Genomic DNA, 18906 nt, shown 5'->3' with positions numbered 1-18906 from the left:
GTAAACTGTGGTCAATGACATGAGACAAAGTATATGTGAACTGCTGTATGGAAAGTGAATTTGCTCTGTAAATCTTCACCCAAATGACATTAAAAAAAAAAAAAAAAGATTTACTGCTTTGGAAACCCAGAGGGGTCACTATGAGTCAGAATCGACTCGATGGCAGTGGGTTTTTGGTTTTACAGATCATAAAATGTAAACCATGTATGAATTAAACAGTATTCTTTGTGAATGAGAAAGAATATTCAGTACACTCACACATTAGTCCTGGAGTTTGTATAACCTTTCTGGAAAGCCATCTGATTAATATGCACCAGGATTGTTAGATGCTATAGCTTTTGGCTGCCTACTTATTGCTAGGTGCCTTGAGACATCATTGCTGGTTGACCCACTGCTGCAGACTAGTAGGACACATCTACTTAGCCATAAAATCTCAGTATGTTTTCAAAAACTTTATGTATAAGACGACTAAAAGAAAATATATGAATTAAGATTCTTTCATTATTTCTGGGTAATGGAATTGAATTTTTTTTGTTGTTGTTGTTCTACATCATTTCCCGTATTTTCTACTAAACACACTTCATGGATTAAACTTTGTTTCCAAACAATGTGTTAACTTGGCTTGGCCATGATTCTCAATGGTTTTGACAGTTTTGTAATGATGTAATTTGGCAGTTATGTAATGATGTAATCATACCCCATGGGATCTGCTGATGTTGTAAGGTGATTAGTGTAGGATGCAACACCCTTATCAGGTCACCTTTAATCAGACCAGATATAAATGGAGCTTCCCTGGGGTGTGGCCTACATCACCTTTTATCTTACAAGAGATCCAAGGAGAGGAGACCCTCCTCAATACCACCAAGACAGAGCCAGGAGTGGAGCACATCCTTTGGAACCAGGCCTCTGTGCTGAGAACCTCCTAGACCCAGGGGAAGACTGATGCCAAGACACATGGAGATCTCCATAGAACACTGGTCCACAGATGCTGAAAGGAGACAAGGACCTTCTCACAAACTAAACAGAGAAGGAAAGCCTTACCCCAGAGCTGATGCCCTGAATTTGGACTTCTAGCCTCCTAAACTGCGACAGAATAAATCTGTATGTTAAAGCTGCCCATTTGTATTCTGCTACAGCAGCACTAGCTAACTAAGACACAGTATAAATGCACTGCTGTTGAGTCGATCCCGACTCATAGTGACCACTCCTTGGGTTTCTGAGGTTGCATCTCTATAGGAGATTACCCACTCTTCCTTCCGAGGAGTGGCTGGTGGGTTTGAACTGCCAGTCTTGTCTTAGGAGTCAAATGCCTTACGCACTATGCTAAAAGAGCTCCCAAGACACAGCAGTCATTCTGCCAGGAAGAGGAGGGACTTGGGAGTTTAAGCAGATACTTCATTAATCCCTATAAAACATTGTATAGGGATTAACGAAGTATCTGGTTAAACTCAAGTCCCTCCTCTTCCTGGCAGGACTGTCAATTTCCTTTATGTTACCTGAAGAATAAAATCAGAAAGGTCCCAAATTCAAAGGGTTGCTGTATTTGGTAAACCATGTGTTAACTATTTTTCACATATTCAGAAAAAACTTATTTTATCAAATACCTTAAGTAGTGAATTGTATGGGAATTAAATCTCAATAAAGCAGTTTTAAAAAAATGTTGTTGTTGTTATGTGCCATCAAGTCAGACACGACTCATAGTGACCCCTCCTTGGGTTTCTGAGGCAGTATCACTATGGAAGTAGATTGCCCCATCTTCCTCCCGAGGAGTGGCTGGTGGGTTTGAACCACCAGCCTTCTGGTTAGCAGTCAAGTAAGTGCCTTAGCCACTATGCTACCAGAACTCCCATAGATACAAGATTTCTGAGAAATACCTTTCACTTCACTTCAATGTTCACTTCTAGTAGTCAAATCCCAACCCCCTCCCCCCCAAAAAATGCTACTTTAGGAGGGGAAAACAGTGATGGAAAAAGCTCATTAAGGTTGCACAGCTGATTCTTATAATTGCTGTCAAGAAATTGTACAGCCTGGGATAGGACTCACTCCCAGGGTCTGGCTCTCAGCCCAAGAGTATGAAGACCTTACATGCAGAACACCCAATCCAGGGCAATACACCCACCTACTCTATGAAGATACACCCCTTGGCACAGTTGGCCATGGGGCACCAGAGGGGCAGCCTTCACATGGAGGGAAAGGAAGACAGAAAGGAGTGCATAGTTAAGAAAGGCACAGGGAGAAGGGGGTCACAGGGAAGGGAGAGGAGGAGGGTGGGTTCGGGTTGGGGATGGTAATTGGGGTGTGAAAGCAAATGTACGTGCACTATTGAATGTAAAATGAATTCTGCTCTGAAAATTTGCACCTCAAGCACAAAAACAAAACAAAACAAAACTTCCCTACAAATCTAAAAAACACAAAAAGAAACTGTACACCTGTAAACAGCTGAATTAGGAAACAAAAACCCAAACTCATTACCATGGAGTTGATTCTGACTCATAGTGACCCTCATAGGGTTTCCAAGGCTGTAAATCTTTATGAAGTAGATTGCCTCATCTTCCTCCTATGGAGCAGTTGGTGAGTTTGAACTGACCTTCTGGTCACCAGCCAAATGCCTCACTTACTGTGCCACCAGAGCTCCTCTGAATTGGGAAAAGTTGTTGATACATCAACAAAAAAAGGAGCTGCTGTGGTTGCTTATGTACAATACTCACAGGATTTGGTGCCTCAGTTTGGAGGTTTAGGGTCATGGTTCCATGGGAAATTCCAGCTAACCGGCCTACTAATAAAATATTTTGTGCTTCTGTTCTACCTCCTAGCTCTCTGCCTAGTGCCTGAGGGCTTAAAAATCTACAATCAGCCACAACTGGTCTCTCTTCACCTGAAGCACAAAAGGAGAGTCAAGGAGGAGGAAGATAAAGTGTGGCTGTTTCCATGAACAATTTAGGCAAATAATCTTGACAGAAGGTACCAAAAAACCAAACCAAACTCATTGCCATCCACTTGCTTCCTACTCATAGCAGTCCCACATGGGGTCTCCAAGGCTGTACATCTTTACAGAAGCAGACCCCATAATCTTTCTTTAGGGGCTGCTGGTGGTTCAAACCACCAACCTTTTGGTTAGCTGCCACTACACCACAAGAGCTACTCTGACAGAGGTAAGCACACTAACATTTCATGATCAAGCCCCTCATTAAGTATCTCATCCTTAAGTATGGAGCCCAAACCATAAAACATTCAGATTTATTGTATCTTTCGTCCAAGCTCTTTTAAGTCATCTAAAACCTAGGAAATGCTTGGTATTTCCCTATTAGACTGAAGCAGCATGAAAACAATGCCACAGTCACGCAGACAAATACGCTCATGTTTTTACAAAAACAAGGCTCTGGTTCAACGGCTCACAGTATTCTAGTGGCTTTTCATTTCCAGGATCAGGTGAAGCGACAGGAGCCTTGTGATCTATAAAACTGAAGGGTGGAAACTCTGGATTAGGACCATTTCTTGGTGACATTGAGATGGTTGAGCTGATCTGCAACAAATCTATGCGGGGGAAACTTGGAAGTGCTGGCTGCCTTGATGGCTTCGAAGGCCGCCGCCCTGCGGACAGCAGCGTGGCCGCGCTCTTGCTCGGCGGTGAGGTAAGGCATGCTCAGCCAGTAATGGTTCTCCGCCTCGATCTCCAGACGACGGATCATGTTCTGCTTCGCACGGAAAGACACGGCCCGCGGCCGCCGATGCTTCCCGATCCACTGTCTTCCAGGAATGCGATTGCGGCATAGGAAGGCGGTCAGGAACATGGTGCCCGCTGGGGAGAGAGATCAAAACATGGAAATCAAAACTGACGGCCCGCGGGGACTAGAGGGCAGAAAGGCCCAGCGCGCGAACCGGGCTCACACGCCATTCCCGTCCCGAGAACGCGCACTGCGGCTCCAAAGGAAATGGGGAACCAACTAATGTCGACAGACGAACACAAAGACTCCCAAAGTAGCCACAAGCAGCCAACCTACTCACCACCAGCTCGCTGTGCAAGCGTCTAGCTTCCTACCGGAAGCTAATGGACACAGCAGCACGCCCGCCTCTCGAGGCCCCCTGGTCATTTCGCGCGAGATTCCAGTTCTCGCGAGAGAGGATTTGCGCGTCTTCTTGGAGGTTTCCGAAGACGTGGGATTCAAATTAGTGGCGGGCAGTGGGCGTGAGGGAACAAGTTTCTCGGCTGGATTCTTGCTTTTGCGCGGCTTCGCTCAGTCCTCACCAATGGAGGTTATCCGGAGCTTCTGTGGAAAATTACGGTCTCTGGCCATCACCCTGGATAGCGAGACGGCTCGGCTGCAGCGGGCGCTGGACGGAGAGGAGAGCGGTGAGTGAGGCAGCCCGTTGTGGGACCGAGGGCGTCTTCGTGCCGAAAGTCGGGCGGGTCAGAAAGGAATCAAGCAAATACTACAGAAGTGATTTTGTATTTACAGTAGTGAGAAGTGCTTCGAAAGAGATACGGCTTAGAGGCGGGGTGGGTGCACGTATCAAAATGCTCAGTTAATGTTTGTCGCTAACAGTTCCCAAGGGCTTCAAGTGCCACCTTGTTATTGTTCTTATTTGTACAGCCAAAATTTTCTCCTTAAATAATGAAAGTAGCACCATTATTATGTTACGAAGAGAAGCAGCGGCTACTTTTGAATAGTCTAAATTAAATTGACAGATTGAGTTCATAATAAAAAACACAAAAAAACCCAAACTCATTGCCGTCCAGTCAATTCCGACTCATAGCGACCCCTCCTTGGATTTCCCGGGCGGTATTTTTACGGATGTCGATTGCTCTAGTCTTTATTCCGCGGAGTGGCTGGTGGATTTGAACCCCAGCCATCTGGTTACCAATCAGATGCCTTAGGCACTATGCTATCAGAGCATACACTAATTTATACATGATATGCTTTCAGGACTTTCGATGGCACCTAACAACAACAACAACAACAACGTTTTCAAGGCGGGAGAAGGACTTGGCGATCTGCTCCCTTAAAGAATACAGCCTAGGGAACTCTATGGGGCAGTTCTAGTCTGTCATATAGGCTCCGTATGGGTCGGAATCGACTGAACGGCACACAACAACTACAATATGCTACCAAGTCACAATATGATGTTGTGTACTTTTCAATAAAAATAGTGTAAACAAAATCAAGCAATTTCTTTTTAAATGCAGCTGTTTAGCATTGGTCTTTACATGTATAATGGTTTGTGGCTCACCCAAATGGTCCATGGTTGCAGTAAACTTCTGCATTTTTGCCAATAAACTATAATGCTTACCCAAACAATATTTTTTCTTTATAAAGTTCCCTGTCACTAATCTTTGTATCAGAGATTTTTTAAAAGTTGTTGGCAATAGTAGTTTAGCTTTTGAGTGTCTTGCACACGTCATAGTTGTAATGTTCCTCATAATATTGCATCCTGTAGACAGACTCATTTTACTACAATTGTATTAGTTATCTGTTGTTGTTGTTGTTATGTGCCCTTGAGTCGGCCCCAACTCATAGCGACCCCTCCTTGGGTTTCCGAGGCAGTATCACTACAGAAGTAGGATTGCCCAACCTTCCTTCCGAGGAGTGGCTGGTGGGTTTGAATCGCCAGCCTTCTGGTTAGCAGTCAAGTGCCTTAGGCACTATGCTACCAAAAAGGAGCTCTGGGGGTGTAGTGGCTAAGGCATTTGGCCACTAACCAAAAAGTCAGTGGTTCGAACCCATCAGCCGGTCTGCAGAAGAAAGATGAGGGAGTTTGCTTCCGTAAAGATTTACAACCTTGGAAACCCAGTGGGGACCACTATGAGTTGGAATTGACTTGATGGTAGTGAGTTTGGGTTTTGGAGTTGGTGGTGTAGTGGTTAAGGCATTTGGCTTCAAACCAAAAGGTTGGTGGTTCAAACCCACCAGCAGCTCTGTGGAAGAAAAGTTGAGGCAGAAAGATGAGGCAGTCTGCTTCCGTAAAGATCTACAACCCTGGAAACCCAATAGGGGTGGCTATGAGTCGGAATCAACTCCATGGCGGTGAGTTTGACTTTTTGGTTTAGAGCCATGTACAAATGTTTATTTTTGTGATTGTAAAAGCAGTATATATAGGGAGAGGGAATAATAGGGAGGCATTGCTTAAGGGGTACAGAATTTCAAGTTGGGGTGATAAAGTTTTGAAAATAGTGGATTGGTGTACAACATGGTGAATGTAATCAGTGTCATTGAATTGTACACTTAAAGTCGTTAAAATGGCAAGAGTTTTGGACATAGTGCTTTACACAGTAACATAAAAACAAAAATGAAACTGCTAGAAAGAAACATGTTATTTAACCCAGAAAAAAGGAAGAGAGGTTTCCCAACTCTCTGTATTATCTTTTCAATTTTTCTATAAATCTCAAACCATTTTTTTTGGGGGAAGGGGGAAGCCTATTTAAAAATATATCCAGTATATGTGAATGTAGGACATTTGAGATATGGAAAAGTAGAAAAAAGAAAATTAATATTCTCTGTAACCCTCTCCCTCCTCAATCAAAAGACACCACAATTTGATATTTTGGAGTCCACGGTGGAGCATAGGGTTAATGTAATCAGCTATAAACCGAAAGGTTGGAGGTTTGCGTCTACCCGAAGTGCCTTGGAAAAAAGACCTGGTGATCTACTGAAAAATCAGCATTGAGAAGGGTAATGTACCAAAAGTGAGTGATCAACATGGTGGCATTGAGTAAGAAGAAGACATGGAGAGGTACATAGGAGATACAAACAACAAAGATGAACCCTTTTGCATGTACTGCATTGTCAGTGATGGCAAGCATTGAACTACAGCTGGATAAATGGGTGAACAGCCTGAATGATTAGATATGTCTAGGCAGGGAGTATGTGCCTATGACCATGTATAGGGTTGGCAGACAGTGTTTTTACAAGGGTAATTTCTTTCTTTTTTTTTAAAAAAATTATTTATTTATTTATTTATATCGTAATTTGGGTGATTTACAGAGCAAATTCACTTTACAAACAGCAGTTCACATACACTTTGTCTCATGACATTGACCATAATTTACCACAAAGCAACAGCTCCCCTCCCACTTTCTCCCAATAATTACCTCTTCCCTGTGTCCATCCTTCCATGCCCTCCTGCCCCCTGAGCTGTCTCCTGGTGCATAAACAGCCCTTCTTTCTCCCCTAGTTTTTCTCTCCAAGGAGTGTATCTACCTCAGGTAAATGTTCAACTCATATGCCTGTCTTTTGTGTGGCTGGAAGCCACAGGTGTGGGTTCAATTCCAAACCTGATGGGCAGCTAGGGGCCATAGTCTCAGTGGTTCCCCCAGGCTCTGTTGGACCAGCAAACCTGGTCCCCCCCTTCTTTTTTTTTTTTTTTTTTGCCTCCAAATGATTTTGAGTTTTGTCCACATTGTTCTCCCTCTCTATCCAGGATCTCCTACATAGATCCCCTTCCAAGTGGTTGACATTGGTAGCCGGGCACCATCTAGTTCTTCTGGTCTCATAGTGGTATAGGCTGCAGATTGGATGGTGTATCAGTCACTAGGACTGATTGTATCCATGAATTTTTGGTTTTCTTCATTTCTTCTTTGCTCTGGACGAGAAGAGACCCATCATTGCATCTAGATGGCAGCTTGCCAGCTTTTAAGATCCCAGTGGCTACTTGCCAAAGTAGGAGGTGGAACAATGTTTTGTGTAGTATGTTATGCCAATTGAACTTGATGTCCCCTGCGACCATGGTCCCGAGCCCACAGGTTCAACTACTCAGTTCCTCTGGGTAGCTGGCTGTGACCAAGCAGTGACTACCACCTTGTCTCTTGTCAGCTCTAGTATACACCTGGGAATTCAGATCATACACATAAACTTATAGGACTGTTGTCTGCCAACCCTATACATGTTCTTGGGTACAGTCCTTGCTTCATAGACATACCTAGTAGTTTAGCCTGTCCACCCATCTGTCCACCCATCTATCCACCCGTATACCCATGTTTGCCTTCACTGACAACGCAGTACTGTATGTGCAAAAGGGTTCATATTTGTTGTCTGTACTTCCCATGTACCTCTCTATGTCTTTCTCTTCTACAAGTGTAATTTCTATGTGCTGTAAGAATGTCTGTGTATATAGTAGAGCTGACAAGGGACAAGGTTGTGGTGACTTCTTGGCCACAGCCAGCCACCCTGATGGAGCGAATAGTTGGACCTGTGAGCTCAGGACCATGGTCACAGGGGACAGCAAGTTCAATCAGCACACTGGTACACCATGTTGCATTCCCACCAGCAATGGATGAGGGTTCTGATTTCTCCACATCCTCAACGAGACCTATTTTCCTTATTTATTTATTTATTTTTTAAATAGCCAGTCTTGTGGGGGTAAAGTGGTGTCTCATTGTGGTTTTAATTTGCATCTCTCCCTCAAACACCAAAACCAAACTCACTGCCATCGAGTCGATTCCAACTCATAGCGACCCCTGTTGTGTTTCCAAGGCAATGAATCTTTACGGAAATGTCTCGTCTTCCTTCTGCAGAGCAACTGGTGGGTTTGAACCACCAACCTTTTGGTTGGCAGTCAAATGCCTTAGGCAATGCGTCGCCAGAGTTTGTTTTGCATCTCCCTAGTTAGATGCAAATTAATCACTTGATTAAAATCAGCTATTATCATTGAGCATCTTCTCGTGTGTGTAGGCAATTTGTTTATCCTTGTTGGTTATCATTACTTTTTATTGCTGCATAATATTCTGTTTTAATGGATATACCATATTTATTTATTTTTTTATATATTGATGGACATTTGGGTACTTTTTAACCTTTTAGCTATTACATATAACGCTGCTATGAACATTTGTGTACAAGTTTTGAGAGAACATGTTTTTCAGTTTTCATGAGTATATTATATACTAGAAGTGGAATTGCTGGGTCATATGTTAACTTATGTGTAATTTTTTTGAGAACTGCTAAATGTTTTTCCAAATTGGCTGCACTGTTTTGTGTTTCTACTTGCAATGAATAAAGATTCCAGTTCCTTTACTTCCTTACCAGAGCTTGTTTGTCATTGTCTGTCTAACAAGCCATCCTAGTGGGTGTGAAGTGGTCTTATTGTGGTTTTGATTTGTATTTCTCTAATAGAAATTAGTTGAATTTTCAGAGGTGGAAGGAGAAGGAGGTCTTCAAAAGAACCGGGTGTTAGAAAACATTATATATTTGACGAGCTGATCAATGATCTAGGAGACAGTGCAGTGCATAAAGGTTATCTTTTCAGTAAATAGAGCCACCCACCCATCCACTGACATCAGATCGATTCTGACTCATAGCAACCACCATTGGGTTTCTTTGGCTGTAAATCTTTTTTATTTTTTTTTAAGAACTTTTATTGTGATTTGGGTGAAAGTTTACAGAGCAAGTTCATTTTCCATTCGGCAGTTCACATCTATCTACTTTGTCTCATGACATTGGCTGGAAATTACAGCCAATTTCCCACAGTGTAATAGCTCTCTTCCCACTTCATCCCCATAGTTACCTTTTCCCTGTGTCCTTCCCTCCCACGCACTCCTGCCTTCTGAGCTGTCTCCCTGTGCATATACACAGCCCTTCTATTCTCCCATGATTGATCTCTTCAAGGAGTGTATCTACCTAATATAAATGTTCAGCTCATATGAAGGCTGTAAATCTTTATGGAAGGAGATTGTCTCATCTTCCTTCTGCAGGGCAGCTGGTAGGTTTGAACCACTGACCTTCTGTTTAGCAGCCAGATGTCTTACCCACTACACCACCAGAGTTCCTTAAATAGAGCCAGGTCAGTTGCATAGTGATACTGCCTCGGAAACCCAAGGAGGGGTCGCTATGAGTTGGGTCTGACTCAACGGCACCTAACAACAACAACAACATCTCATGTCTTACAGAAAAATCAGTTCCAGATGAATTGTAGCTCTAAATGCAAAAGGCAAAGCAGTAAAGCTTTCAGAAGAAAACGTAAGAGTGTTTCTCTGGCAAATACTTTTTAATTAGGAACCCAAAAGTGCTCACATTAAAAAAAAAAATTGATAAATAGGACTGCATTAAAATTAAGAATTTAGTTTATCAAAAGACACAAGAGAATGAAAAGGCAAACCAGAGTGGTAGAAGATATTGTATGTAATACAGGTATGTGGCAAAAGATTTATATCCAGAATTTATAACAAAACAAAACAAAAAAACCTACTGCCATCAAGTCGATTCCAACTCATTGCAACCCTATAGGAACTATAGTAGGCCTGCCTCATAGGGTTTCCAAGGCTGTCAGTCTTTATGGAAGCACAGTGCCGTGGCTGGTGTGTTTGAACCAACAACCTTTTGCTTAGCAGCCCAATGCTTTAAGCACACTGCCACCGGAGCTCCTTAGAATTTATAGTCGCACAAACCAACAAGAAAAAAGCAAATAACCGAATAGAAAAATGACAGAAGTCTTAAATTGGCACTTCAAAAGAAAGGATTTTCAGATGGCTGTTAAGCATATGAAAAGTCAGTAACTTTATTAGTCACCAGGGAAATGCAAATTAAATCCCAATGCAATACCCCCCAGATAGTAAAAGAAAATACTGGTATTGGCAGTGATGTGGACCCTGCAGTGGAAGTATAAAGGTAACAATCACTTTGGAAAACTGGGAATATTGACCAACACTGGGCATGGGCCTCATCTAGCACATTTTCTAGATCTCTAATGTACAGAAATGTGAACATAGGCCTAAAGGACATGTACAAGAAGGTTCAAAGCTCAAGTATTCATAGTAGTACCGAACTAGACACCATTTAAAGTCTGTCAGAAATAGTACTGGATAAGTAAGTTAGGTATAATCACACAGTGGAATGAGAATGAGCATGTTAGACTATGGATGACCATGCATGAATGTCACAGACATCATGTTGAGTGAAAGAAGCCAGTCAGAAGAGTGTGCACATTGTATGATTCCCTTAAAGAAAGTTAATAACTGGGCAAAACTAATTCATGGTGTTAGAAATCAGGGAAGTAGTTATTCTCAAGGGGAAAGTAGAGGCTCCAAGAGAGTGCTTGGCATTCTAGGAACGTTCAGTTTCTGGATCTGAGTGTTGGCTGTGCAGGTATGTTCATTTGCAAAGTTCACCAGGTTTCTCTGTGTGTGTTTGAAAGCTCTGGTGGCATAGTAGGTAAGGCATTTGGCTGCTAAGTAGAAGGTCAGCAGTTCAAACCCGCCAGCTATTCCAAAGAAGGAAGATGAGGCAATCTATTTCCGTGAAGATTTACAGGATTAGAAACCCAGTTGGGGTTGTTATGAGTTGGAATTGACTCGAAGGCAATGGGTTTGGGGTTTTTTTGGGTTTTTCTTTGTTGTAGTTGGTATGTTGTGTTGTTCAATTAGAGCTTACATTTTTAAAGAAAAGCCTTACCACTTTTCTTAGCAATGGATAAGATAGAGATTATAAATACATAACTATAAGGATTTTACAATTCTAAGAAAGTATACCAAATTATATTTTCTGCCCTGTTTCCTTTCTTTTTCTCATGTTTATTCAATATTTACATATTGAAGACTTTGAAGATTATGCAATGAAGATTTTATATGACCTGCAGTCAGAAGTCCGGACTCTAAAGGTATCTAAGAATAATTTACCATTTTTCTGTGGTGTGTCGTTTTTATTACTATAAATAGACTTAGTCAACAGAGAAATCATAATGTACTTTCTTTCCTCATAAAAGGGTGAGGTTGATAGTCTCCTTCATAAAGCAAGCTTGGAAAGTCAAGAAAACACTGATTTCATAAAGACAACCAAAGTATTGATGAAAAGAAATTCAATGGATATCATGAAAATACAGGAGTTTTTCCAGAAGTATGGCTATAATCCACGGGTCAAGGAAAGTTCAGGTTTGAATCACTTTCATTTTATAGCATTTGTTTTTGTCTTAAAAAAAAGCAGGCAGTGTGATTAAGTGAAACTTGGCCTTGGTTTCCAGTTCTGGCTGTTCCATTATGTGATTATCGTTTGATAAGCACTTTATTAATAAACACTCATTGTGTGCTGAATGCTCTGCTGATCTGTGGTAAAGAAGACAGCCCTGGTGCTCTTTGCCAAAATGCTAGATAAGAATTAACACGATGCTAGATGGAAGACTTCTTGGAGCTATTTAGGAGAAAAGGATAAGATAAATCTATCTCACTTAGAATACGTAGTTTCAGCCTGATCTGCAGCTGATCATGGGGGTGGCGTAGGACCAAGCAGTGTTTCATTCTGTTGTACATGGGGTCACTGTGAGTCAGGGGCTGAGTTGGGGGCCAGTTCAGGCACCTAACAATAGAGTCAGCTCTGCTTGTGCATAGTTGAGTGACCTTAGTCATGCTATTTCATTTTTCTTGTTCTCACTTTCCTCTGTTGTAGAATGATTTTGGCTACATAATTAGGGTAGGATAGCCTAATGGTTTAGCGCATGGAGTCAAACAGCCCGAGTTCAAATCTCTATTCCACCACTTACTAGCAGTATTATCTTTGGCAAGTTGCTTAATCTTGTGCCTCAGTTTCTCATCTGTACAGTAAGGATGTTTAATAGCTTCTCCCTCATGAGTTTGTACAAACTTTAAATGAGGTAGAATTTGCGTAGAGCAGTGCCTGATCATGTAATGCCTGGGCCCTCATTGTTAACTACTGTCATTATTGTTATGCCTATTTCTATTATAAGAATGATCTCTGTACATAAATAAAACATTACTTAAGTTAAACAAATATTTATTGAGGATGTACAAAAGTATTACTAAGAGTGTATAGCAAACAGTCCACATGTTATAATAGGAAGAAGGCAGTTGACTTTAGTGTGAAGTAGCCATTAAAAAACAAACTAAACCAAACTCACTGCCATTGATTCGATTCGACTCATAGGAACACCTCCTTGGGTTTCCGAAGCAATATCTCTATGGAAGTAGATTGCCTAGTCTTCCTTCCAAAGAGTGGCAGGTAAGTTTGAACTGCCAGCCTTCTGGTTAGCAATCAAATGCCTTAGGCACTATGCCATAATTCAAAACCTGACTTCACCACCATGTGTGTGACCTTGGATAATTTCTCTAAATTGCTCCTTCCTTACTTATAAAATGAGAATAATACTATTTCTCTGACCCACCAACCACTCCCTGATAGAAAAGAACTGTTGATATACTCCCAGAAAGATTTCAGCATGGGAAACCCTATGGGGCAGTTCTACTCTGTCTTGTAGGGCTGCAATGAGTCAGAATCAACTTGACGGCACACTGCAAGAACAGTAGGGTAGTGAAGATCCCCAAGTGGCAACAGTGGTTTGCATTTGACTACTAAGCTAACCTAAAGGTTGGTAGTTTGAACCCATGGAGCAATACTGTGGAAGAAAGGCCTGGCAATCTACTTCCATAAAGATTCCAGCCAAGAAAACTCTATGGATCAGTTCTACTCTGTCACACAGGATCTCTGTGAGTCAGAGTCAGTTTGATGCCAGTGTTTTTTTTTTTTTTTTTCCCCGTAAAGGGCAGGATAATGGTGATGATTTTATTTTATTAATCTCATCAATGACAGTCTTGTGATAAATACAACACTAGGATTTTGGTAGCTTTTCTAACATCCTCAGTATTAATAGAAAGCACAATGCAAAATACAACCAGTGAATCAATAGCTCTTCTAAGGGCCAACAATCATGAAATCAAAATATAAAACCTATTAATGACTAAGAAACTACTTGTCTCTGAAATGTGCTCCCACTATTTTTCTCAATTAGGCTTTTGATAGAGACTGTTCCAGACTGAACTTAGGATAAAAAGTTATCTTTGCAGAGCCATTTTTCCTTTCTAATGTAATCATCTGAAAGATAAAAATCTAAAATAAGGTGATTATATTTTGTATTAAATGTAGAACACAGTGAACTCCACACTGTAATAAATGTCATCCATGTGACATTAAGAAAGACTGTTAATTACATTAACTCTGAAGAAGTAAGGAAATTGGACTCTTTTTGAGGATACTCATTTTTCATCTTTTCACACTTTTTTTGTTTTGTTTTCTTTGCTGCAGTGTATTACCAACATGGGTGTATGAGTGGCCAAGAGTGTATGTGTATGTGTCGGAAATTTACCTAATGGGAAATTAGAATAAAATATTTAGAACTAAGGAGAGAATCAGGACTTTTATTGATTTGGGAAATTTCAAACGGACCTACTTTTTGTGGTGTTAGTAGATTTAAGTACATGTGTTTTGGTGTTTTACTATAATCTTTGCTCTTTGATTCTTTTTCCTCTTAGTGGATGAGCATGAACTCATTAACTCTAAACCAGAATTGGCTCACTGTGAAGACCTTCAAAAGCCTGATGGGAAGGTTGATCTATCTGATCTTACTGTTTTAAGTAGTTCTGTTTCTGAGATGCCTCCACGTAGTCCACAGCTTTCAGATTTTGGACTTGAGCGGTACATGATATCCCAAGTTCTGCCAACTCATCCCCAGGAAGTAAATGACCATAAGGAAGAGCCAGCAATTTTAACTCCACCTACCAAACAGTCACCAACTAAAGTTCTAAAAACTCCAAAGTGTGCACTAAAGATGGATGATTTTGAGTGCATGACTCCTAAATTAGAACACTTTGGTATCTCTGAATATACATATTTAAATGAAGATTACACAGTGGGGCTTAATGTGAAAAACAATAAAAGGTAAGCATTTACTTAAAGCTCTTGTACGATACCTCATAGAAAAGACACATTTTATCTAACGTTCTAAATATTTTTCATTTATTGATTTTGTCCTGGAAGAAATAAAATGTTTCAGACTATATCTTTCCTTAAAATGTTTTAAAATGCTTTATATTTCAAACCTCCCTGAATCAACACTTACACCAGTAAAATGTGAGCTGTTGGTTTCTTTGGGTTAGAAGCCTGTGGTGATAAGGGGACCTGAAAAAAAGTGTTATTTGTAGGGATGGAGAAGAAGAAGAAATACAGCCAGAATGCTTCTTAGAATGGAGAATGGCCAGACGTCATTTCTTATACTTTGGACATGTTATCAGGAGGGACTGTTTCCTGGAGAAGGATATCATGCTTGGTAAATTAGAGGGTCAGCGAAAAAGGGGAAGACCCTCAACAAGGTGGATTGCCACAATGGCTGCAGCAGTGGGCTCAAGCCTAGCAATGATTGTGAGGATGGTGCAGGACTGGGCAATTTTTTCATTCTGTTGTACACATGGTCACCATGAGTTAAAACTGACTCACTGGTACCTAATAACAACAGAAAAGAGGAGGTAGAATTAGTGAGACCTTGTCATTGATTGTGATACGGAGAATACGAAGAAGGGAGCATCAGGAATAAATCCCAGATTCTTGTTTGTTTACCTGGAGTGATGCTATAGAAGAAAACAGATAGGAAGAACTGCAGCTCGGGATAAAAGTGAGGTATTTAGTTTAGACATGTTAATTTTGAGTTGCTATAGGAATTTTGATTTGCCTTTTAAAGCTCAGGTATTTTAATAGGATTTTATAGCTCAGTGATGAGACTAGAAGGTTTTGGGGGTGATTACCTTGGAAATGGTAATTAAAACCTTAAGAGTTATAAAGAAAATGAAATTTGTCACATATCAAAGTAGACAAGCAATAACTAAAGCTAAATCCATATCATTGAGAACTTTCAGTATTAAAGAAGGGAGATCTCCAACTCAGAAAGTGAAAAAAATAAAAACAAAAAACAAACCCCACAATTCTGGGGAAAATAGAAGGGAAGAAACACCAAAGATAAAACAAAATGTTATTACAAAAGATACTTAGAATGGTAGATAAAACTAAGAACTGGTTCTAATTTAAACAAATGTAAATGGAGAAATTAGGAACTAAGGGCTATCTTTTTTTATTAACCTACAGGAAAATAAAGTGTAAACAAATGCAGCGCACTGCTGTGGAGTCGGACCCAACTCAGCCACCCCTCCTTGGGTTTCCAGGGTGGTATCACTATGGAAGTAGATTGCCCAACCTTTGTTCCAAGGAGTGGCTGGTGAATTTGAACCGCCAGCCTTCTGGTTAGCAATCAAACGCCTTAGGCACTACACCAGCAGAACTCCCATAATGAGATGTAGTGCTGGGAAATTTGAAATCTTCAAATAAATGAAAGTTTAAAAGAGAAAAAAATACCAAGGATCAAAATTGTCTTGACAGAAAACTTGAATAGACCAATAATCAAATCAAAGAAGAAATTTATTCAAAGAGCTCATCCTGAAAAGCTCTGTGCCCAGATGCTTTTCTGGATCAACCCTTTCGTAACATCAGAGAATATGTTGGTTCTGTGTTGTGTAAAAGGTTTGGGAACCTATATAATACATTATATCGATGATAAAGTAAGGAAAAAAAAATGTAGGATAATCTCAATAGATGCTAATGAGGAATTTGATAAAAATTGACCTTATTCTTGATGATCTTCCTAACATGATAAAGGTTACCAATACCTAACTTAATAGTGAAGCTTGCTGTCACTAGCATCATTCTTGATGGTCTGTGTAATGAGATATCTACGTAATTAGATATGAAGCAAATAAAAAGTATTTCTGTTGTGTTTCTAGTCAAGAATATCAAGTGAAAAACTAGAAATAATAAAAGTTCAAGAAAGAGGAGATATAAGATATTTTTTATGTAGCTATTTTGAGATTGCTATTTAAAATAACGTTCTCCTATATTTTGTTAGTAATTTGTTGTTGTTGTTATATGCCATTGAGTTGGACCCGACTCATAGCAACTCCTCCTTGGGTTTCTAAGGCAGTATCAGTACGGAAATAGATTGCCCCATCTTCCTTCCGGGGAGTGGCTGGTGGGTTTGATCCACCAGCCTTTTGGTTAGCAGTGAAGTGCCTTAGGCACTATGCTACCAGGGCTCCCTAATTAGTTGGTAAATATGGGGGAAAAACTACTCAAAACTGCTACAAAAAGAAAAAAAATCCCCATCTATTCATAGGTAAAAGGAGTATATAATGGAAACTATAAAATATATCAGAGTACATAAAACATACTTTATATATAAAGTATATTTTATATATAAAAATTTCAAAGTATATAAAAGATATTTAATCATATCAAATTAATTAATAATTTCCATACAATTACAAAGTCTCCATAAAATTTTTTTATAAGATGGAGAAAGAGGGATATTTGACAAAATGATTCTAAAATTTTTCTAGAAGAATAAACAACGTGAGAATAGCTGAAAAGAAAAAAAAATAGATTGATGACTATTGGCAGTGAGTGGTATCGATGTACTAGATATAAAATCATGTAAAGTATACAACTGCATGCAATTGGCACATATTGTTGGATCACATAACAACAACAACAATAGCATAACAGCATACATATCACTGGAACAAACTACATAGGAACATAGAATGATGAAAAGACTCAATACATTCCCCTGCTAACCAAAAGGTTAAAGGTTCAAGTTCACACAGAGGTACTTAGGAAGAAAGGCCTGGTGATCTGCTTTTAGCCATTGAAAACCATATGGTACACAGCTCTGCTTGGACACACATAGGGTCCCATAAGTCCTACCTGATTTGATGGCAGCTGTGTCTTTTTTCTTTTGAAATGCATTTTATTGAAATATAATTTATATACAGTGAAATACACAAAACTAAAGTGGCATGGGTCAATGCATTTTTTTCTTTTTTTTGCAGTGTTCCCTCCCCTCCCCTCCACCTCTGGCAACCAACAAAGAAAGTTTCCCTCCATATATAAACCTTTCCTTGACTCTTCACAACAATGAACTGATACCGTATTTGTCCTGTGATTGACTTATTTCACTCAGCATAATGTCCTCCAAGTTCATCCATGTATGCGGTGTTTTGCAGACTCTACGTTATTCTTTAGTGCTGCATAGCATTCCATTATGTGTATGTACCATAGTTTGGTCATCTACTCTTCCACTATGGATCTTGGAGATAAGTCCCTTGCCAGATATGTAATTATTGGCAAATATGAATTTGTTGCTGTCATTTGTGTTGTGTGCTTTTTCGTGGTGTCAATTTCTTTGTTCCATATAATTTTCCATGCTGAGCTTGTTTTGTTTTTGAATCGTGTTATCACTTCCTTCATTGCTATTGTTTTAGTATTTGCTTAATATTCTGGTCCACTTTTTTGATGTGAAGGTTTATCATTTTTCTTTGAGGTTATCCTGTGATTTATAATTTTCTTTCCAAATTTATAACAGTCCATTCTATCTTGTAGTTGTCTTGACTTCCCTACCATCTACAAGTTCTGTAATGACACAGTTTTTTCCCTCTTTTTGGTCTGTAGTTCTCCTCGTTTGTCAATTGAGGTCTCTGGTTCCCTGTTTACAATCTTGTAGGCTTATTTACTTTGGATACTTCCATAGCTGGGTTGGTTTCTGGGTTATGTTATCATGTGTGTTAATGGTCAGTTGTTGTTGGCTACTGTTGCTTCTTTATCCAAAGGACTCCCTTTAGCATCTCTTGTTAGGTTGGTCTGGTTTTAACAAATTCTCTTAATTTCTGCTTACCTGGCAATGTCCTAATTTCACCATCATATTTGAGGGATAGTTTTGCTGGGTACATAATTCTTGGTTGGAAATTTTTCTCTTTCAGGGTTTTATATATACCATTCCATTGTCTTCTCCCCTGCATGGTTTCTGTCGAGAAATCCGAGCTTAGTCTTATTGGTTGCCCCTTGCAGGTAACTTTTTGATTTTCCCGTGCTGCTCTCATGATTCTTTCTTTGTCTTTGGTTTTGGTAAATTTAATGATGCTATGTCTTGGTGATTTTCTTTTGGGGTCTATCCTGTTTGGGGTTCGTTGGACTTCTTGAATGGATATATTCTCATCTTTCATCATACCAGGAAAATTCTCTTCCAACAAATCTTCAACAATTTTCTCTGTGGTTTTGTCTCTTCCTTTTCTGGAATTCCGATGACACATAGGTT

The 18906-nt window shown here is 40.0% G+C and overlaps 2 protein-coding genes across 2 annotated transcripts in view; one reads left to right on the top strand and one right to left on the bottom strand.

The window, feature by feature from the left end:
* Positions 1–3482: 3482 nt before the first annotated feature.
* On the bottom strand, positions 3483–3791 carry MRPL57 (mitochondrial ribosomal protein L57). The gene has a single exon (XM_007942511.2). It carries the CDS (start codon positions 3789–3791, stop codon positions 3483–3485), a length of 309 nt encoding a protein of 102 aa, XP_007940702.1.
* Positions 3792–4248: 457 nt separating this feature from the next.
* Positions 4249–18906, top strand: part of SKA3 (spindle and kinetochore associated complex subunit 3) — a 30671-nt gene continuing 16013 nt past the window's right edge. Inside the window, exons 1-4 of the mRNA XM_007942509.1 lie at positions 4249–4351; positions 11525–11586; positions 11692–11857; positions 14246–14651. Of these exons, the coding sequence (XP_007940700.1) occupies positions 4249–4351; positions 11525–11586; positions 11692–11857; positions 14246–14651 (737 nt within the window). The remainder of the gene's footprint in view (positions 4352–11524; positions 11587–11691; positions 11858–14245; positions 14652–18906) is intronic.

Source organism: Orycteropus afer, unplaced genomic scaffold (genome assembly GCF_000298275.1).
Source record: "Orycteropus afer afer isolate SDZICR_OR568_19922 unplaced genomic scaffold, OryAfe1.0 scaffold00092, whole genome shotgun sequence".
NCBI classification, from domain to species: Eukaryota; Metazoa; Chordata; class Mammalia; order Tubulidentata; family Orycteropodidae; genus Orycteropus; species Orycteropus afer.
The sequence above is the reverse complement of the archived record's forward strand: the minus strand, read 5'-3'. Positions and strand labels throughout refer to the sequence as shown.

Coding starts and splice junctions, on each gene's coding strand:
- MRPL57 (XM_007942511.2), bottom strand. CDS start 3,791: ATGTTCCTGACCGCCTTCCTATGCCGCAATCGCATTCCTGGAAGACAG.